This window comes from Phoenix dactylifera, chromosome 1, assembly GCF_051530095.1.
Source record: "Phoenix dactylifera cultivar Ajwa chromosome 1, Ajwa_hap1_PhDact_Kaust_v1.1, whole genome shotgun sequence".
Classification (NCBI taxonomy): domain Eukaryota; kingdom Viridiplantae; phylum Streptophyta; class Magnoliopsida; order Arecales; family Arecaceae; genus Phoenix; species Phoenix dactylifera.
Window position 1 is genome coordinate 44,723,924 of NC_143190.1, and position 22,338 is coordinate 44,746,261.

At 40.8% G+C, this 22,338-nt stretch overlaps 2 protein-coding genes across 2 annotated transcripts; one reads left to right on the forward strand and one right to left on the reverse strand.

The window, feature by feature from the left end:
• Nucleotides 1-138: 138 nt before the first annotated feature.
• Nucleotides 139-11,737, forward strand: LOC148715321 (uncharacterized; the record flags this gene model as incomplete). The annotated part of the gene is made up of 7 exons (XM_088705690.2): nucleotides 139-432; nucleotides 513-590; nucleotides 9,536-9,679; nucleotides 9,874-9,891; nucleotides 11,020-11,197; nucleotides 11,269-11,369; nucleotides 11,459-11,737. Coding segments are annotated over 7 exons (843 nt in total), but the record flags the coding sequence as incomplete, so codon positions are not given.
• Nucleotides 11,738-13,027: 1,290 nt separating this feature from the next.
• On the reverse strand, nucleotides 13,028-21,966 carry LOC103721561 (uncharacterized). Its single transcript, XM_088702765.2, has 5 exons — nucleotides 21,283-21,966; nucleotides 20,738-20,887; nucleotides 13,822-13,917; nucleotides 13,572-13,727; nucleotides 13,028-13,479 (listed from the first exon to the last, which is right to left on the reverse strand). The coding sequence occupies exons 1-5, from the start codon at nucleotides 21,760-21,762 to the stop codon at nucleotides 13,348-13,350; spliced, it is 1,014 nt and encodes a 337-aa protein (XP_088558891.2). The 5' UTR covers nucleotides 21,763-21,966; the 3' UTR covers nucleotides 13,028-13,347.
• Between the last annotated feature and the right edge of the window lie 372 nt (nucleotides 21,967-22,338).

Genomic DNA, 22,338 nt, shown 5'->3' on the forward strand with positions numbered 1-22,338 from the left:
CCATTTGGAGGGAAAGGGATGGCGAAGATAAAACCGTGGGGAAGAACAGCCGTATTTTCCCAAGAAAAGCAGATAAAGAAAGAAAAAGAAAGTAAACAAGAAATAGAAGCCGGAGGCGAAGGCCATCAGAGGCGATGATGCTCCTCCTCCGACCCGCCGACGTCCGCTCTACTCTGGCGGCGGCGGCGGCGGCCACAGCCTCCTACCACACACCGATCCCCCCCGGGGCAGCGGCGGGACGAGAGGCGGGCGAGCCGCGTATCGGCCCAGTCCGTTCCTCCCCCCAGGCTGCTCTCCGCTTCGCTGGAGGCCGCCTCGGCCGTGAAGGATGACAAGAAGCCCGCCGTCTGCGCGGCCGACGAGCTCCACTACGTGCCGGTCTCGGGCACCGGATGGAAGCTCGCCCTCTGGCGTTACGCCCACTCCGCTGAGGTACCTCCATTCCCAATCCCCTTTTCTTCCTCCGTCTCTCCTTTTCTCTGTTCTTGATATAGATTGATGGGGATCCGTAGTCGCCGTTGAGGAACCATCTTTTGATGCTTTTGTTAGGGGTGAAGACGAATGTGATCGTGTTTGATCTGTCTCCTGGGGTGAGTTTTCCATTTATCAAAATTTTTTAGTAATTTTAGAAGATTTTTTTTGGTAAAAAATTCCGTGTCTGGTTAGTTTTAGCAACTTTTTTGGTTGCTCTGTCAAGACATGAACTACTTTTATAATTGATCAAACCACGCTTGTTTTGCGAATTCTTTCTTTTCCCCTATTTTTCTGATCTTTCTTGTTGTCATGAGTTCATTTCATTAAGAAGTTATTGGTATGTTCTGGAATTTGTATGATGCATGGGGTTGCCATTCCGTGGTTGTGGTCAAAGATATCAATGAGGGAGTTTTTTCCCCTTCTCGTTAGAAGAAAGGTCTGAGTTCTTGTAATGGGCTGGATTGTTCAATTGTGGTTTTATTGGAGGGAGGTTGTAGAAGAAATTTGTAAAACATGCCTGGTTGCAGATTAGCGGCTTTCTTGATTAGATGATAACATGGTGGATATGGAACATAGGATGGATATGAAATGATCTGATAGGCCGCGACGCTCGGAGAGTGACCCAAGGCCAAATCCCAAGTATCTGGGATGAAGCTTGGACGCGGAGAACCGTTGCATGCATTGCGCAGGAGCTGAAGCAGCTGTAAACGGCTACATGCAACGTGACTAAGTCAACTAGCCGTTGGAGATTGTTTAGCATTCCGTTTTCCATTCTGTTGCATGTTATTTGCTTTCTGTTATTTGCTTAATAGTCAAGATAGGGACTTTTAGTTTCGGCAATATGTACGTAGGATTTGTTAGTCATTTGCCTATTTAAGAAGCCACGAACATCAATAAAATCATCAAGCATTTTATCCAAACTACTTGTGGTTCATTCTCACCCGAAGAGAATACTTAGATAGTTGCGGTTGCTAGCTTAGCTCCTGATTAGGATCTAACATTGGTATTAGAGCTAGGTTGATGGCAACCAACAAAGAGAGAATTGAAGTTTTGGAGGCCGGACTCATAGGAGTGCAGGATGGGTTGCACCGAATGGAACTCGGCATGGCCGATAAGATACACCATTTGGGGGAAACCATCGATAGGTTGTCCGAGGTCTTGCTCTCAGATAGGGAATCCTCAAGCCACAACAATCATGATGGCGAAGGGCATGCTCGCTCCAACAGAAAAGACAACGACGGTGGGCGGCAGACCTTCTCCTCCAAGATGGCTAAGCTCGAGTTCCCTCAATTCTCAGGGGACGACCTTACAGAATGGTTCAACTGTGTGAACCAGTTCTTTGAATACCAGGACACCACTGATGCTCAAAAAGTTCCCTTGGCATCCTTCCACTTTGAGGGGGAAGCCAACCAGAGGTGGGCAGTGGATTCGCAGGGCATTCCGAGAAAAAGGACGGATGATGACTTGGGAGGTTTTTGAAGATGAACTTTGGGCCTTCAGATTGCGAAGACTTCGACGAGGCTCTCTCACGGGTCAAACAGGTCGGGTCTCTGAGGGACTACCAGCGAGAATTTGAAAGACTCGGCAATCGAGTTCGATGGTGAACTCAGAAGGCATTAGTTGGGACGTTCATGGGGGCTTGAAAACTAAGATTATAGATGGGATTCGTATGTTCAAACCCTAGACACTGAAGGACGCCATCAGTTTGGCACGAATGAAGGACGATCAACTCACACGGTCGAGGAGGTTTATGTGACCACCACTACCTGCACGAGCTCCACTAGCTCTTCCACCTGCGACTCGTGTAACATCGGCTGCGCCTGCTGCACCAGTCAGACGATTGACTTGGGATGAGATGCAAAAATGAAGGGCTCAAGGACTGTGCTTCCACTGTAATGAGCGCTTCACAGCGGGACACAGGTGACAAGGGCCACAGCTACTACTCTTGGAGGGGCACACTTGCACCAGCAATATTACATGTGAGGATGTCACGGAGGAACAACCACTCAATGATGACCAAGGAGAGCTACCGGAGCCAGAGATCACATTGCATGCTTTAACGAGATGGACAGCACCGAGAACCATGCATGTGACAGCCAAGGTTGGTCCTCATGAAGTCATGGTGCTGATCGACAGTGGGTCAACCCACAACTTCGTCAGTGACCATGTGGCGAGCCTGCTTCGATTGCCAGTGGTACCAACTGAGTCTTTCACTGTCCGAGTAGCCAATGGACAACGATTACGGTGCCAGGGGTGATTTGAAAAGGTATTGGTAGACTTACAAGGCACTAAATTTTTGCTCAACCTCTATTCTCTTCCCTTATCAGGCCTGGACCTTGTGTTGGGAATCCAATGGCTAGAAATGTTAGGCTCCGTGGTTTGCAACTGGAAACAGTTAGCTATGGACTTCTATTGGGAGAATCAGGCCCGAAGATCACAAGGGGTTGATGTTCGAGCTATTCAAGCCGCATCACTTAAGGAACTTACAAAGAAATTCCGCCAAGGGCACGCATTATTTGCTGTGTGCCTCCAAGCTACAGAAGCGGCGCCATAGGAAAACATGCAGCCAGGCATGCAACAGGTTTTGAAGGAATATTCAGACATGTTTAACGAGTCCTCGAGCTTGCCACCTGTCCGAGAGGTTGATCATTGCATTCCTCTCAAAGAAGGAACCAAGCCTATTAATGTCCGACCCTACAGATACGCCTATTATCAGAAAACCGAGATCGAAAAGCAAGTCCAAGATATGCTTGATTCGGGGCTCATCCGTTCGAGCACCAGCCCATTTTTTCACCGGTACTGCTAGTGAAGAAAAAGGATGGTAATTGGCGATTTTGCACGGATTACCGCGCACTCAATGCTGCCACCATCAAGGACCACTTCCCTATCCCTACGGTGGACGACATGCTGGACGAGTTGTACGGTGCCTCTTACTTCACCAAGCTTGATCTGAGGGCTGGATATCATCAAGTAAGAGTTAGTCCCCTTGATATTCCTAAAACAACTTTCCGCACTCACAATGGCCATTATGAATATTTAGTTATGCCTTTTGGCCTCTGTAATGCACCCTCTACTTTTCAAGCCATCATGAACTCTATATTTCGCCCCTATCTCCGGAAGTTCATATTGGTTTTTTTTAATGACATTTTGGTCTATAGTCCCACTTGGGATAAGCATTTAATGCATGTTAAACAAACTTTGGAGATTTTGAGACAGCATCAATTCTTTATCAAAGCAAGCAAATGTGCTTTTGGCCAACAAGAGATGGAGTATTTGGGGCACATTATCACACATCAAGGGGTGAAGGTCGACAACAACAAAATTACAGCCATGGTGGCATGGCCACGGCCTACTAACATTTCTGAACTACGTGGTTTTTTAGGCTTGACAGGATATTACAGAAAATTTGTCCAGAACTATGGTATTATAGCTCAGCCTCTCACTAATCTTCTCAAAAAGGGCAAATTTGGATGGCATGATGAAGCTGAAGCAGCTTTTCTTGCTCTCAAGCAAGCCATGACGTCCACGCCCACCTTGGCGAGGCCCAATTTCAATGACTTCTTCACCATTGAAACGGATGCATCCGGGGAAGGGATTGGTGCAGTTCTGTCCCAACAAGGCAAGCCTCTTGCATTTATGAGCCGGGCCCTTGGGGTTTCAAAAAAATCTTGGTTTACATATGCCAAGGAGATGCTAGTTATTGTGGAGGCAACACGCTTGTGGCGACCTTATCTACTAAGAAGGAAATTTTTCATCCAGACCGATCAACGCAGCCTAAAGTATTTTTTGGAGCAACGAGTGGCAACTCTAGAGCAACAAAGATGGGTGGCCAAGTTATTAGGCTACGATTACGAGATCATATACCGCCCAGGTCGTGAAAATTCAGCAGCTGACGCCCTATCATGCAAACCTGACAGCCCAATTCTCCATCATATGTTTGTACCAGAGGTGGACAAGTGGGAAGAGATCAAACGGGCTTCGGTGGATGACTCCTATATCCAGTCCATGGGCCGCATAGCCAATGACCAACCAGAAGGCCCATACATTTGGCGTAATGGGTTGCTTCTATTCAAGGGCAAGGTAGTGATTCCTTCTAACCCAACTTTAAGGGCCAAACTGTTACATGAAGTGCATGATACGAAGATAGGAGGACATTCAAGAGTCTTACGGACATTCAAAAAATTGGCCCAGCAATTTTATTGGCCCACTATGTGTAAATCAGTCCAGGAATATGTCAAGCGCTGCGAAGTATGTCAACGAATTAAATCTGAAACTTTGGCTCTAGGGATTTTACAACCATTGCCCATTCCGTGCCAAGTATGGGACGACATCACTTTGGATTTCATTGAGGGGCTGCCAACCTCCCATGGCTAGGACACTATTTTGGTGGTAGTTGACAGGTTAAGTAAGTCTGCACATTTTCTTCCTTTAACCTATCCTTTTACTGCTAAAACAGTGGCTGAAAATTTAGTTAAAGTGGTCATCAAACTGCATGGTCTGCCCTAATCCATCATTAGGGACCGTGACCCGATCTTCATCAACAAATTCTGGCAAGAGTTCTTCAAAATGTCGGGTACCAAGCTGCAACTTAGCTCCGCCTACCATCCGCAAACTGACGGCCAATCGGAAGTAGTCAACCGCTGTGTGGAGCAGTACTTGCGGTGTTTTGTCCACCAATGGCCGCGTAAGTGGAGCACCTACCTTCCTTAGGCTGAGTTCTGGTACAACACAACGTACTATACATCCACAAGGATGACTCCCCAGGCGCTTTATGGTCGTCTTCCACCCCCCATTCCAGTCTATCGAAACGGCCTATCACCGGTGCATGAAGTTGACTAGAGTCTCTTAACTAGAGATGAGCTGCTTCAACAACTCAAGATTAACCTCGAGGTATCTGTTAACTGTATGAAGCAAACGGCAGATCAAAAACGGCGAGATGTTTCATTCGACGTCGGTGATATGGTGTTCCTAAAGCTGCATCCCTACCAGCAACAATCAACTTTCAAACGTGGTCATCAAAAGTTGGCCAGTCGATTTTATGGCCCATATCCGATTCTGCAGAAGGTTGGGACTGTCGCCTAGGGGTGGCAAAATATGATCCGACCCGCCAACCCGACCCGTGTTCAACCGCCATAAACTAGTTTGGATTTGGCCTAAACAGGTTCGGGTCGTAAACAGGTCGACCCATTTAACCTGTTTATTAATTGGGTGGGATACGGATTTTAGATGTCTGATCCGTTTAAACTGTTTAACCTGTTTAATTGTTGGGCAGGTTAAACAGGTCTAAACAGGTTAAACGGGTTAAACAAATCTAAACAAGTTAAACGGATCTAAACAGGTCTAAACAGGTTGGGTTGGGCAGGTTAAACAGGTCGGGTTGGGTAAAAAGGTTAAACAGATCGAATCAGGTTGGGCAAACAGGTTACCTGTTTATTAAACAGGTTAAACGGATCGGGTCGGGTTACCTGTTTATTAAACATGACAGGTTAGGTTGTAATTTCTGACCTATTTAATAAACAGGTCGGGTTCAAGTTTATGATTTTCTGACCCGACCTGCATGTGATCCGATCTGTTTATGATCCGACCCGACCCAATTGCCACCCCTACTGTCGCCTACAAGCTACAATTACCGGAAGGAGCTCGCATCCGCCTGGTCTTCCACGTATCATTGCTTAAAAAATTCGTAGGAGATCTTGCTGCACCCTCCAAGGAGCTACCACCGGTTATAGATGATGGGGTTGTTATCTTAGAACCTCAAAGTATCCTTGATACTCGCTGGGTCAAACAAGGTGATAAGTTTGTTTGGGAAAGTTTGGTTCAGTGGAAGCATCTACCAGCAGAAGAGGCTATGTGGGAAAATAGTAAGTTGTTGCTGGAACAGTTTCCGTCTGTGGACCTTGAGGACAAGGGTCCACTTGGTGGGGGGAGTATTGATAGGCCGCGACGCTTCAGAGAGGAACCCAAGGCCAAATCCCAAGTATCTGGGATGAAGCTTGGACGTGGAGAACCGTTGCATGCATTGCGCATGAGCTGAAGTAGCTGTAAACTGTTACATGCAACGTGACTAAGTGAACTAGCCGTTGGAGATTGTTTAGCATTCCGCTTTTCATTCTATTGCATGTTATTTGCTTTCTATTATTTTCTTAATAGTCAAGATAGGGACCTTTAGTTTCAGCAATATGTACGTAGGATTTGTTAGTCATTTGCCTATTTAAGAAGCCACGAACGTCAATAAAATCATCAAGCATTTTATCCAAACTACTTGTGATTCATTCTCACCCGAAGAGAATACTTAGACAGTTGCGGTTGCTAGCTTGGCTCCTGATTAGGACCTAACATGATCAACATGTCTTCATTTATGTGGTTAAGCAAGAGATGAAATTTCAGAGTGGTAATTTCACTTTACATGTGAAAAAATATGTATTTTTCTTTTAATTCTATTTTTTTTTTTTGGCCTTCATACAAGCTTCTTGGGTTGGAACAAACTTACTGAGATAATTCCACAAGAAAACCTGCATACAGTAAGAGAATCCAAAGAGGAGCACATGAAGTGAAATTATGCATGGGGTACTGGTATGACCCCACTGTATCTTAGTAATATAGAAATATACGGAAAAAGGGAAAAGATGGTTTCCTTCAAGGGGATCCAGACCTCCTAATGACCACTTAGATAGTGGTTAACCTCAACATGCTTCTAACCCATTATTCTTTGAATCAAATTACTTACCATTATTTATAGAAATTTGTTACCTGATATGTAAGGAAGAGTAGAGACATAAGACCCTAAATAACCTACCCAAGATCCCATAATCTTTGAAACTTCAAACTATAATTATAAAAAAAAATGCAAATAGATGTATGCTTCATTCTAACCCCTCGAAACTATCCTTCTCGATTTTGAACTTTGACTAACACACCAGCCTCGAAACCTGCACTTAAATAAATGACCTTACAACTAATATAAAGTCCATAATGGATTTTCCTTACCAAAATGGCTAGATCAAACATATTGTATGCATCTTTTATATAGTGTCTCTGCTCCTCGAGTGTGAGAATGTTAATCAAGGAACTGAATGGATTCTTGTTAGCAATTGAGATGGTTGAATGTGCTCCACCTGTAATCTATTAGGACCACCATTTCCTAGACTATGATGGGAGATATTTACCATTTTCTTGACCAGCGGACCTATGGATAGAAGTCAGAGGGTAAAGTATGTGGGAATGCTCTTGTTTGCTGGAGCTGCCAAAAGGTTGGACAGATGTTGTGCCACAAATGGCTCTGAAAGGAAGTAATATTAGTGAATAAAACTCCAGCTTTTGGACTAGCATTGTGTTGCACTTTTTTTTTTTTTTTTGACAGAATTGCACATTTAGGATGCTGGTGGTAAAAATGGGTAACATGGAGATTCCAAAGTAAATGTCAAAGTGTTTGCATTAATTATATCGAGAAAGGTGTTCTATTGTTGGTTGGCGTGAAGTTCAAGATAATGCAACAAACCCTCAATTTGGTAGTCTTTTATCCAAGCTGATTATTTCCAGTCTTCCATCACCAAAGAAGAGTGGTCATTGATCTTTGGCCCTGGTGCATATTTCATAGCCTCCTACATCATATAGAGGAAAAATATTTTGTCAGGTGGTGAAAAGCTTTTAGGTGTTGGCAGATGTGAATGACTCCATGCTAGATAGAAAATTAACTAATTTTGCTGAAATTTTGTTTCAAATACCTGACAACTGCAATTTATCTTGGGCATTTTATTGGGGAATTTTGGGAGGTTATCTTTGACCGAAAATGCTTCTGCTCGAAGAGACCCCAATTGGTTTGATTTCCTTGGAATCTAGTCATTCAAAAGTAAGAAGAGATGAGAGGGGACAATTATGTGAAATTTGGCAGAAACATGGTTCTGCAGGACTATGCAGGTCAGCAGGTGTGAGGGAGATGACTTGGTTGTTGCATTTATGACCATTGAAGGGCTGACTTGGAGTGGGCCTTATTTGGGCCAATAGAGTTGATATACCTCCTTATTCTCTTGGGATAACTACCCATCTGGGACCTTATATCAGATTTGTATCATTTGTCTGATCTTGATTAACTGATGGTAAATCCTGAGTAAACTGTAGAGTTTCAAATTCAAAATCATTTGTATTAGAGGTGAGTAAGGTAGATTATTAGTTACACTAATGTGATTGCCTGTAAGAGTACTTGTTTAGAAGTAGCTTTGGCTGGGGTTCGCTTTTTATTCTGGTATGAACCCAAAACGTTATTGAATTGCATTTCTGTTCTAGATTTTGGGCTTGGATCCAATTCTGAATTTATGGATTATGAGGTGGGTTTTGGTAGGGTATCCATTTTGGATGTTGGAAACCTGTGCACGAGCAGCATGTTCAGATCCGAAGGGGTCTTCTTCATAAAATCATAACAAATCTTCCTCAGTTCATAAAATTTAATCACATGGTTGACTATTATTAGCCTGCATCTCCCTCCATTATAAACTTTGTGATCTTTGCATTAGATCTAATTGTCCATCTCAATAGCACAACACGAGAACCTTCTGGTTGCAAATTGTGTGCCGTATCATGCATATACATTACAATGAATGCATTATTTCACAGAGTGATTAAGGAAACTGGATCATTGAATACATAGCTATGATATGATTTATCCTTTTTTATCTTCTCACTTCACCCTGAGGCTCCTCTAGTTTGCCACCTCGAAATAAAAGCTTGGAATCACACAAAATATTTGTTCAGGAACCACTCTAAAGCGCAATATAATAGTCAACTTAAAGCACTTAATCTTGTAATCAACATACAATATCAATTGAAGCTGAGTACACAAGGAGTTTCTTGTTGTGTCAAGAATTCCCTAAGAACTTTTGATACATACTGGTCTTTTCACTTTTATTACAACTCTCTTTAATCTAAAAATCTAAATAAGTCTAAGGCCAAACTTAATTTAGCTAAAATATCCACCCCGACACATGCCAAAATAGCATTGTATTAAATAGATCGCTATCTCTTATGACAATAGATAGATTAACAGGGCTGGCCTTCTTATGTGCAGTTAAAATCAATTTTGGAGCCTATAAATTTAGGTGCATTGGCTTGCCCAACCAACTTGCAAATGTTTCAATGCAGACGAATAGTAATCATACTGGAAAGACATGACCTATTGGTGTTGTGGATGTACTACAAATCTGAATCAATGTAAGCAACTGGGCGAACTGCGAACCATCTTATGTTCCATATGATGGCTGTTGCCATCAGATATTTGACATTAGCTTCTGCCATCTAAGCTGCAATATGATGCATTGTTATTCGTTTTAGATTAGAGAGATCTGTTCCATATCAATTTACTGTGTGTTTGAGCTTTCTTTGGTTTCTTGGATGGTGTTTTGGCAGGGACAAGGATCCTCCTGGGTATGATGCTTAAATGCTGAATATGAGGTGGTTTTTGCATCAGACTTACAGCATATGTGTGAACATCCTCATATATTCAGCAGTCATCTTGTGTTTGTCAGCTTCAGTGGCTAACATCTGAAAACATAGAGTTGCTGCACTTGTATCATGGTAAACGGTTTTGTAAATGTCTAATCTAAATGCATAAACTCCTCGTGACCTAATCCACCATAGTTAATTCAGTTGGAATTATTATTATCTCTCCCTTCCATCCTTTGCATGTAAACCAGGATTGTTAAAGTGAACCTTGCTGTTTCTCATTCGTCTAGAATTTCTGAATAAAGGCAAATTGCCAATTTCTTAAAAAGAATTTGATACTCTGATTATCAAGTTTATATTATTTGGTCTAAAATATGTCTCAAGTTTGTATACTGAATTTCTAGTTGGGCTTGGTCGTTATAGTCACGCTATATTGAAGAATATTTTCTTTGGAACATAATAACTACTCACAGCAATAGTTTTCTAGTCATTGAACAAGAGCATTCAATCAGCTATTATTCTTTGTTTGTAAGATGTCATACTTAATAGCTTTTAGAGGTGCAGCCAGTAGAACGGGTTTTGCTGCTCCAATAAAATTCTTCTGCAATTCAATGTTATCTACCAAACTTTCATTTTTAGTTGTTAGGACTTTCTTTTTAATCACTCCGAATGAGTATATTTGATTATTTTGCCATCTGTAACTTTGAGCAGCATTAGCACCCACTCATCGATGTTTGTGAGGAGGTTCTTATATGCAATGGTCATCGAGTTTTTGCCTCTCAACTCTCATGCAATGGTCCAAGATGGTCGTTGAACATCATGGCTGTTGAACACCTATGCACAAATAAAGGAGACATGCTATCTGAGTCAACTTTAAAATATAGATAGTTTTAAACTGTTTTAGTTGTAAGCTTGGGAGCTTCTATGCAAGGACTGCATTGACCAACTGTGCTGTCTACAGAACTCTAAATTCAAGATTCCTTTTATGCTATATATTTCATTTTCTTACTGAAACAGTCTAAACAGCTTGTCGTTTTTTTTTGTGGCAAAGTTCGATACATCTAATGGTGAGACATCCTTATCTTTTATTGTGCTTGGAATGTATCATAATGTGCAATTACTGTACCTGCCGAGGTTCTCCTACAGCTAACAACTGCTTTCCATGATGGAGGGCTATGTAATAGAACTGGTACTTTTTCTTACAAGGATAATCTGCATAAATGCAATGTTCCGGTCCTTGCATTGGCAGGAGACCAGGGTCTGATTTATCCACCTGAAGCTGTCCATGGTAGACACACAACTTACAGAATGGTTGTTATACTCGACTGGATTCAACTAAACTTTTCCATTGATGAACAGAAACTGTCAAACTCGTACCTCAGCCTATGGTCACATACAAAGCATTTGGAAAACCAGATGGCCTGCATTATGCTCCCTACGATTTGGTTGGCGGGTGGCTGGTATGCTGCTAGTCCATCACTGCATTATGAGTAGGTGATGCATTTGAATGTTTGCTGATCCCTCGTGCTATTTTAGTTTCTTGATGCAGGCAATTGATGATTCTATCCCAGCATTATAAAGTTTCTTTCTCAGCATGACAAGCTACCTTTGTCTTAAGATTCAGGTGGACCTCCGAGACCACATTTCAGATGTTTGAGCCAATCAGGTGCCCGCATATTATTACATATGTTTCATATGTCATGGAAGATATGTTTTTCACAGCCCGCACTGGCTTTTTTTTTGTTGTTGTTGTTGTAGATCGACTTTTAAACTGCATCATACTTCTGTAGATGTATTGTATATGCTAAAAAAGCGAATGTTTTGGAAACAGAACCTCAATGATGTGACCAGAAGCCGTCTTGAATAGATAAGATAATCCATGCAAGCTTTTCTTTGTATTTCCCTCTATGCTGAGGTCTTGGTTCCATATCCAATGGGGGGTGCTCCAAGGTTTCGTTTGATGCTGCTTAATGGTAGGTAGGTTAGTTACTTGTGGTGGTGGGAATACGTGCTCTTGATATGAGGGCTTCAGCGCGGGAGCCAGTTCATAGTTAAGAGTTAACCAAGATTTTCAGGGCCTAAATGGCTAACGTGAGCCAAGAAACCCTTATAACCCAGCAGACAGTGGCCAGCTATGGTTTATGATGTTTGTGGCTTGGTTAGCTTGTTTGGGGTCTTCCTTCTCTTGTAGCTTGGTTCATGGGGGCTTGAAATGGTAGTTGGAACAGTTGCTGAGGCACTTTTAACCATTAACTTTAAACAGACTGGCAGAAGAGAGTTGCTGAGGTACACAGGTCATTAGATGTGGTTTCATTCATAAGAGACATGGTTCATGGTTGCTCCTGTTTCCAGCATCAGCTTGGAGCCTAGAACAGTTCCCTTGGATTAGCCAGGATTATTCATGTCAGTGGTAGGCACAGTGTGTTCCGACCTATAGCTCTTCTGGGCAAGTCATTTGAGCAGGAAATATCATTTGGATGTAAACAGATAGCTCCTAGATGAAGCTGCTTCGTAGCAAAATGAAAAAAGAAATTTTAGGTAGGAATATACTTGTTTCAATCATGATGTTTCAGTCATGATGATTGTCGTCCTTTAGAAGTATTTAATTTCAAGATTTGGGTCGCAACAACCATGATGATTGGCGAAACAGTCATGATTGGAGAAGACCCAGGCTATGCAATAACATTCAAACCAGCCCTAAATTTGGAAGAAACCGGTTATATAGTGATACTTCAGATTATTTAACCTTCAGGATGGTAGAAAAATAAATATACAATCAGAACTCCTATGTTATAACCATAGAGACCTAAGATGAGCAGAGCTTCAACACCAATGTGAGACTGGGGGCTGATGCAAGGCATGACTTGAAACAGTAAATGACGACTCCCTGAACAAACATTTGAATAAAATCAAGTAACAAATTTGGAGAAACCTAGGGAAAACTGTAGAAGAGAAAAAAATGGTTCCAAAACAGATGCCTTGGCATTGAAGCTGTGTTCTTACAGCATCACTTTTCTAGACACATACCTTACACCTCTGTAAACCACATACAATTACTCATTTGCATACTTACTCAACCACCGTCTAGCGACCTACAGATGTAATAATCCAATATGAGTTGGACAATTTGGATCTCTTCATACAATTGGTTTGGTGCAAGCATGTTTGGATTCAAGCTGAATCCGAAAACTACATTAAGGCACATATAAAATGGTTGTTTGCTAAAACAAAGATTAAATACATGGATTCAGTTTTAACTGAACTAGCACTAAATGAAGGTTGTGGCCAATCCTGCCAAAAGCCATGAAACTGCCATTTTTCTATCAGCAAACAGAACTACAAATGAATGCTCTGTTTATCTTCGGACCAAAGCCCAAAAGCTATACACAAGAGGGAGCACAAATGGCGATCTCAGTTCTGTCCTTGTATCAGTCTGCACTAGGCTTTAGGCACAGCTGTCTTGCAAACAGGGCAAGCATTCTTCTGAGAGAGCCATTGTTTTATGCAACATATATGATAGCTATGACCACATTCCAGTTTTCCCATTTCATCATTTTCTTCATATTCTTCCTGTACAACAGAGAATGAAGCACTCGACCTTCTCAAAGGCATGAAACAAAAACCACAGGTAATCGAGTAGATCGTAAAAAGAAATAGCTTACCTGACAAATGCTGCATTTCCATTCGATTTCAGATGAGAAGTGTATTGCTGAAGCATCAAAAATTGAATGTTCAACCTTCCTGAGACTGCGAGTGATCTCATCCTCTCTCAACCCAGTACTCACATATCCAATCCTATCGCTTAACTCAAGCAATTCCTGTGGAAGGGGAAAAGAGAGCACAGAAATACAATGTCATCATCCAATGCAACCAGAACAAGAATGAGAAAGCCAGGAGTACGAGATTGAGCACCTCATATGACATATTATCAACATCAAGCCGCCAATCCCGGTGTTGATCATAGACATCCATTCCTCCCAACAATACCCTAGTCTGGAACATCATGATCTGCATATTAAGACAATCTGTGTCAATGATTATTCAATGTCACTAGATATGCAATCTTCAGAGGTTCCCTGCTAGATAATGAGAATATTACCCTATAGCAATTTTTCATCTGCAAAACCCACTCAATTTACTTCTTGTCGCTTTTGAAATTTAGGCTACAGTAAAACCTCTTGGTTTACAACAAAACTTGCAGTTAATTCAAATAAGAAACTTAGACAAAGCTATAGCACTCCCTTCTCTCCATTGGCTTGAGAATTACTGCTTCTCACATTATATACATTAACCGTTCTGAAATTCTTTCGCTTAAAAATGTTTAAAGCGGACTGTTCGAGGTTACAAACCCATTTTTTCTTCTGCTTTGAGATAAAGGAAGGAAGACCCACCCACACTATAACTACCCAGCTCTAAATATTTGGGGATGGGCTACTTGAGACTCAAACCTGGAGCCTCTAGTTGCCAAACCAAGGAAAGTGGCCATTGGGATAAGCCTCAATTCACTTTTGTTGAACTGACAAAATTTTTATGATGAATTCAGTTTCAATTTAACAAACAAATTCACTGGTAATATACATAAAGTATTTGTCAAAACCTTGAAATCCATGAAGAAGAACACAAGAGAAAGCAGTTACAAAAGATTGCAAACTCTGCCTGCTACTTACCCATCAATTCGCAAAAGTTGTTTGGTAAGCTTCCAACGGAACTCCAAAACATGATTATAATAGATAATCTTACACTGCATCCTGTTTGCAAAATGTCCAACAGAAGTCTATCCTGTCACTCAACTAGAGAAAGTTGCACTCCCATAAAACATGGATTTTTTCAAGAGGGAGACCCACCTGTACCTTAATACCCAGGTCCAGACTTTTGGGGATGTGCCACCTAAGAATCAAATCCAGAACCTCTGGTTTCTAGGCAGATGGGTGTAACCACTGGGCAAGCCTCAGTTCAACCTAAGTCATGGATTTTATGACAAGATGGACTAACATTTAAACAGACATGACTCGACGTGAAACTGAGTACTATTGACACAACAAGCTGGCCCAGTTTTAAGACTACTCGTGTTCATCAAAAATTGGCCTAGAAAAGCACAGGCCACACTTCAAACTGCAAGTGTGGTTGGGCTGGTTGCAGGCCTAAAATTGGTGAGCTTGTTGACCTCACTATGAAAAAGCCGGGCCACATCTTATCATCATGCATAGTATAATTTCTACCCCCATCTTGCCAAAAAGGAAAAACCTAAACTACATAATCTCAGCAAATCTACAACTCTAGTTTCATAACTCAAATCTGCTCTGCAATTGGTAGCCGTAGTAGCTTGAGGATCAAGAAGGTCAAGTTTTGCTGGTTCTAATCTTTTTGACCTAAATCCATCTGTCCCGCTGCTTAACAACAAAAACCAGACTTTGCATGGTCTCTCAACTAGTAGTCCTTGATGAAGCACAGATGTCACCATGCACTCCTCTCTCTCTACCACGACAGCCAAGCTGATATTTGGCTCAGCCCATGCCCAAATAGTTACCATTCAACAATTTTGAGTTCACCTATGACCATGCCAAGAGCAGTCATTTGTACAAGGGCCTAGATCTTCTATTTCAAACCAAGCACAGATCCAACCTATTGACGGTCCAAAACATAAGGACATCACTACAGTTTACCGTGATAAGAGTTGTCAAGTCCTTGCAGTCCATGTTCCTAGCACCCTCACGGGCTACACCACCGGGAAAAGGAAGATTTTTTACAATTCATGATCTATAAAATGTACCCCATCTCAGTACCAAGTCCCGTACCGGTGCCACCCTATTACTATGTCGATACGCCCGATGGCATATCAAGTACCGGTACGCCCCCTATCGCATACTGGTACCGAACCGGTACGCCTTATACCACCCAATTCGGTGTCGTATGAAGTACCTTGATCTATATCCTGCAGCATGGATCAAATACAGGCCCTTCAATCAGGATCAGACCATGGGATCAAGATACGAACAGGATAAGCCAATGCTTGATAAAAATATAAAATTGTTTCAAGCTATATGACCAAGAAAACATGGAAAATAAAAGAGTTACAATGTTAAATTTGACAACTCTAAACTTTTTTTTAATATTAAACATAAACATAGCTGTCGACCTTGCCTTAATTTTTTTGGTTTATCATTTGGAATTCTCATTCCCCAAGCTTTCCTATCTAGGACTACCTCTAATGTTACACTTACATCAAATTTTTCATATCCTTCTTCACAACTTCCGTCTATGTCAACTTAAAATCTTCGCTTTCATTTTACCCTCCTCACCAATGCGCTACCGAATCTACATTGTATACACACATATCATCTCAACTGCTTCTCCATCACTTCAATCTCCATTAGTGTGATTCTTAAAGCTCCTCCAATATATTCATTTAAAAATCTAGCTGCCCTAGTCTAGTCACATTCATCTCAAATTTCTCATTTCTATCACATTCAACTTGCTTTAGTGAATGTTCTTTATTGCACAACATTCTGAACCACACAATATTAACAGCCTTATTTTTTGAATAATTCTTTTTTGAAGTTTCTAAGGCATGCTTTAATGACATAATACCACAATAGCACTTCTCCACTTCACCAAATATGCCATAGTTCTGTTACCTACATCTTCATCTATCTCTCCACTATATTAACAGATCCGAAACTAACAAATCTGATCACTCAATTGTACCTATTTGCTTGTCATTATTGATTAGGGCATCATCTTCATTTCCATTTTCACTTTCACTGTGCATTCCATATGCTTTATTTTTGTTTTGCTAATTCCAAGCCCTTATCCTCTAAGGCTTTACTCCCAATCCAATTAAACATTTAATCTTGCTCTTTTCTCATCAATGAACATTACATCATCTGCAAAGAACATGTCTCATCAGAGTCTGTTGTGCCGGTATCAGGCACCGTACTGGTTGCCCGGTGGGACGAGTCGATACGGGCCCGCGCTGTGCCGTGTTGGGCCTGTACTGACACAAGAGACCGTGGGAGAGAGGAAAAGAGAGAGTGAGCAGGAGAGGGAGGGAGGCCGGCGCTGGCCGGCGAAGGCAAAAAATTTCACGATTTTTAAGCGAAGTCGGTAAGCGATTTGCCGACTTCGCTTAAAACCGCAAAATTTTTTACGGCGAGACTTCTGTTTCGAACAAAACAGGAGTTTGGCCGCGGCCTCTGCCGCCTGCACCAGCGCCGACCTCCGCCGCCCTCTCCCTTGCGAGATTACTTTTCTAATACTCTATCATAAGTTTTCTCCGAGCTGATAACTACCTTTCGTGCACCCTTCTTTACATTTTTCCATAATTTCCCTAAAAAGATACCTCCAGTTTTTTGTCCTTAATAATTTTATTGTATCATTTATGCTTACACTTCCAGCCTACCAAATTAACCTTTTCATACATATTATAAGTTTTCTCCAAGTTGATAACTACCATATGTAGACTTTTTCCTCTTTCTTTATATTTTTCAACAATACCCTAAGAAGATACCACCATTTTTTCCTCTTGATAAAACCGTCCAAGAGGTGATGAGTGTTTGGCAAACCAAACCCATTTTACAAGAAATTAAATTGGTTTTTCAAAATGGTTGTCATTTTTTTCCTTAATTTTTGTTCTATCACCTTTCCCATGACTTTAGAGTGGCTCATGAATTTAATCGCCCTAGGGATGAAAATGAACTAGAGAATATATGTTCGGGTCTATATCTATATCCAAATCTATCCAGATATGGATGCATATTTCAATACCCAACTAAATCAGAATGTAAAGCCATATATGTCGAAGAAAGCATATATGGATGTACATACACAATTATCCATTCCATATACGAATATCCAATTCTGTTCCTGTATAGGCTTATATAGCTCTCATGAACTTTAAAAGAAAATAATTGACAATATCAACATGACTCTAACTTAAATTACCTTTCATACAATGACATCTTCCATTTGGTAGTTCATAAAGTTTTAACTTAACTGAACTATATTCGCATTTATATTGATACTGTCAATATTTGATTTGTACCATATCCATTGAAAACAAATATGGATATGAATTTTAGCAACCGATTAACATTCCTATCCATATTTGTCAACTATAAACATATATGAATATACTGATTCATATCTGATCTATTCTCAGCCCTAAAAAATGCACCATAAATAAAAAAAGTTTTACAACCCCTCGATGCTTATTGATGAGTCACACAATACTTCAATCATTTGACATGTGACTTTTAGAATCTCAATAAATAAACTGGTAAAAAAAGTTAGCCCATTATCTCCCTTGATTTTCCAAACCTCAACTGATATTTCATCTAACTCAAGAGTCTTAACCTTTGCAGCCTCCAATATACAAATCCATCTAGTAGAAACCTCATTTAATAGTTTCCAGAAATGACTTTTCCATCTTTCTTTAGTTTCGCAATATCTTACCAAGATAACGCTCAATCTTAAAGCATTTAACCGGATATCTTAAAGTTCCCTCTCCTTTACTTTAACTGTCAATAAATGTCATTCTCACCTTCTACTAGACCCAACCTATCTGAGAAATTATCACCATTTTGCATCTTTTTCGGCTTTCCTATATCTTTCGAAGTCCTTGACATATTCTTTGCTATTGAATCTTTGTTATTGAATATTTATCAGATTTTCATCTCAAAAAACACCACCAATGCCAAGATGCACTTGTACCACTTCAAACTTCTTTCCTAGTAACTCTCTTTAGCAATGTAACCTTATTCCTTGCATTACTTCTTTCTTTCCACTCTATGCACCCAGTATCAATAACTCATGACTATTCCCCACTCCCCAATGCAAGCCCATGGCTTCAAATACTTTTCTCCATTCTACACTATCTAACAATGTATCCATTCCTTTATAAATGCATAGCCACCTAGACTCTCATGTCCAACTTACATGTAAACGCTTATCAATGGGTTGGATATGCATCAAACACCCTAAATACTTATCAGATTCTTTAATTATATATTTTAAAGATAATAGAGTTGGTTCCATTGGATATACGTAACTTCGTCCTAAAACTTACCACTGCGTCATTGGTTTATAGGCATTAATATTTCAATATATGCACCAAGTTAGGATCCTTGAAATGCTCTATATAAAAAGTAATGAATACTTATTTCTATCTTACATAGGTGACCTTCCATATAGCATGTATGCTCCATTGATGGTAAATCAATCCACACCTGTTTAATGTGTCGCTGATCTAGTACTTGTACAACTATGAGGAGTCTTAGCTTATTAAGGCCTTACAATAGTGCTACATGATAATATCTCTTGTTCAAGCTCCATGCTATAACTAGATCCTAATTTGGAAAACTAATACCTTGACTTTTGATGCTGGAATGCATCTGGAAGCAACTAGGACAAGGGCATTCAGTTTTAGCAGGCCAAAACTTTAGATATAATGTTGCCATCTTAATTTACTTAATAAAAAGGTCAGCACAAGCTGATCAACAATGTAGACCCTAATCTTGTTCCCATTAAAATCTTAAGTAAAAACAACATAATTATGCTCTTCCCTTTGAAACTTCCAATGGAACCAAGCTCTACAACTTTCGACGCCAGTCACAATATTGTTTTACTCTTGAATCAAAAGCATAAAATCGATGACATGGAGTGATAAAATGTCTTATACACTATTTTCACCTCATACTAAGCTTATACTCTTTTTATACTGCCTAACATTGCATATGGAATTATGTCAGAGGAAATATGTAATATCACTAGATACACAATCCAATCTATATTTAAGTATGATGCACATCACAAATAATTTGAGTCTTTTCTTGGCTTTTGATCATTGATGGTGCTTAAAGTAGCATGAGAATACATATTTACTGACTACTGCATTCAGGTGTTTCTGCATAACAACACCAACCTTTACAAACAATAACTGTTAAGTGTACATCCTATTAAGCTCAATCAAAACTTTGAATCTTAAGACATGGTTTCAGGTTTAAATCAGAATCAAAACATCATAGTATAGAAAAGCTATTTCTAATATTTAATTACCAACATTGCAGATCTTCAGTCACAGCCCGAGAGTGCTTGAAATATAAGAGGAAATATTTTGTCGATGGAGACATGAATGTTAGTCTGCTAGGAGATGGTGGAAAATATTTATGGAGAATAAGATAACAGGAGAGATTAACATAATAAATATTGGTTATTCAAAATTATGTGAACTACAAAATAACATGAAGATAAAAAAACAAACAGATATCCATCAGAAGATAAATAAAGTCATAATATCTCTTTAAAATTTCTAAACTAAACGCTGAATTGAATACTTTCTGACAGTACAATGTTAGTCGTTAGACCATCAACTATAAGCAGACCACAAGCAAACAATGAAAATGACAGCCAAATGAAAGTAGAGAAAATCAGCATAAAGGAATATTTCCATGATAGGTGACCAACTATGAGATGGTGATCTTGATAATGATATTCTGATTCCACAGGAGACCACCCAGGATTATCAAATATGTGTTTGAATAAATTCATTTATAATAAATGTAAAAGTCAAGAAGTCTGTTATTTGAGGATTTTTTTTTTTGATGATATATGAAAATACAAGTTCCACTCAGGAAGCAATGGTAACAAACCAATCATATGCATAAGCATTAGCTCCAAAACATGAATAGAGGAAAACCAATAAAAACAAATTTAAGAAAAAATAAAAATGTAATTCAGATCCTCTTAGCCAGAGGCAAGAACAAGCATGCAGAGCAAAAATATACAACAGATTATACTAATAAAAATGAAGGATAAGTTGTCAGCATATCACCTCTTCAATTCCACCAGGAGAGCGGTGATATCCACGCAAATGACGAAGATGCCCTGATGGTAGGAGTTCAGATCCAAAGAAACGTGAGGGAGAATCCATGAAGGATGAGATCTGTTCTTGGTTGCTATCCCTTCTAGAAACGAAAGCCCGCTGCCAAAGAAAACCACTTGAGAAGGTCAATAACAATTAGCAAAATTGTACTTCTCCTTGATCCCGAAGATATGAAATTATCTCTGATAACGATTACAAGAATGGATCTAGAAAGCGGCAAAAGAGAAATCATACGATTTAATAACAAAATGAGCAAAAAAGATTGAAAACACCATCTACCCAATTCACGATAAGAACTAAAAGCAATAATATCATTGCGAATAAAAATTTGAAGGAAAAAAAAAACAAATTTCCAAATTAGAAAGAAAGACAACTCAGTGAAACCCGAGAATTACATAATAAACAGCAAAAATCACGATAGAAAACAATCAATTTAAGATTTAAGACAGAAAATTAAAAAGAGTTCAATGAATTCCTAGACGAAAGATGGATACCTCTCTGTGAATTCTCTCTCCATTCGGCCTCCCCCGACCGATCATCTGGTGGTGCGACACGACGCAGTCCACGGCGGCATCGGCCGCGAAGGGTATCCCCGGGGCGCACCACACATCGCCGCCGCCCGCCTGGCCCCGCCGCTCCTTCTTCTGCTTGGCCCTCCGCCGCCGGGGCCGCTTCCCCTGCCAGTCGGCGGACGACCGGACGACGGCGGCGGCGGCCGGGACCAAGACTTGGGAGGACGAGGCGGAGGCGCAGCCGAGCCCCCGGAAGGCCGCGGCTGCGAAGCCCTTCTTCTTTCCGCCGGGAGGCGGAGATGGAGGGGCAGGAGGAGGAGGAGAAGAAGGGGGCGAGGGGATGATCAGTGGGTTCCGCTCGGCGGCGCGTTTCGGGGAGATTAAGTCCTTCCGGAGGGGGAGAAGCCGCCGGAAGCCGCCGCGGCGGTCCGATGACGGTGAGGTGCCGTCAACAGAAGCCATGATGAGGGTTTCGGTCGATCGGCGATGGGAGAACAACGACGGTAACAAGAAAAGGTGGAGATGGGGATTAGCGAATTGTTGGCTTGTGAGCTTTTTGTTCTGGTTCTCTCGTTGCGTACGGCTGGCGGAATTAATTATGCTTAGAGAAGTGGAAGGGGGAGAGAGAGAGAGAGAGGTCAAGAGGTGGGAGCGGTGGGGTCAAAAAGGTCGGAGAACTCGGTCAATATATTTGAGTTTCTTTATTTTAATAATTAATTTTTTCACATGGAGGCCAGAGAGCAAGGGAGAGGCTGAGGCTTGAACTGGGAGGCAGCCCAAATCACGTTTCCTAATAATAAATGGGTAGATCACATAAGCATGGAAAGTTTTTTCCCAGGTGATGTCATGTTTGTTAAAAAAACAGCTGTTATGTTAGATTATTGCTAGATTTCGTGAAGGGGATGCATGTGATTTTCATTCAAGTAGAAACAGGTACTTAAAGGATGGAGAAGCTGGGCTAGATTGCTCAAGATATATGGAGGCACCTTTCTGATGACCCAGAGAAAATCAAAAACAAATTGCTTCCGTTCTTCAAAG

Coding starts and splice junctions, on each gene's coding strand:
- LOC103721561 (XM_088702765.2), bottom strand. CDS start 21,762: ATGGCTTCTGTTGACGGCACCTCACCGTCATCGGACCGCCGCGGCGGC. Junction 20,888..21,282: donor GAGAGAGAATTCACAGAGAG/GTATCCATCTTT, acceptor TTTCTTTGGCAG/CGGGCTTTCGTTTCTAGAAG. Junction 13,728..13,821: donor TTGATAATATGTCATATGAG/GTGCTCAATCTC, acceptor CCCCTTCCACAG/GAATTGCTTGAGTTAAGCGA.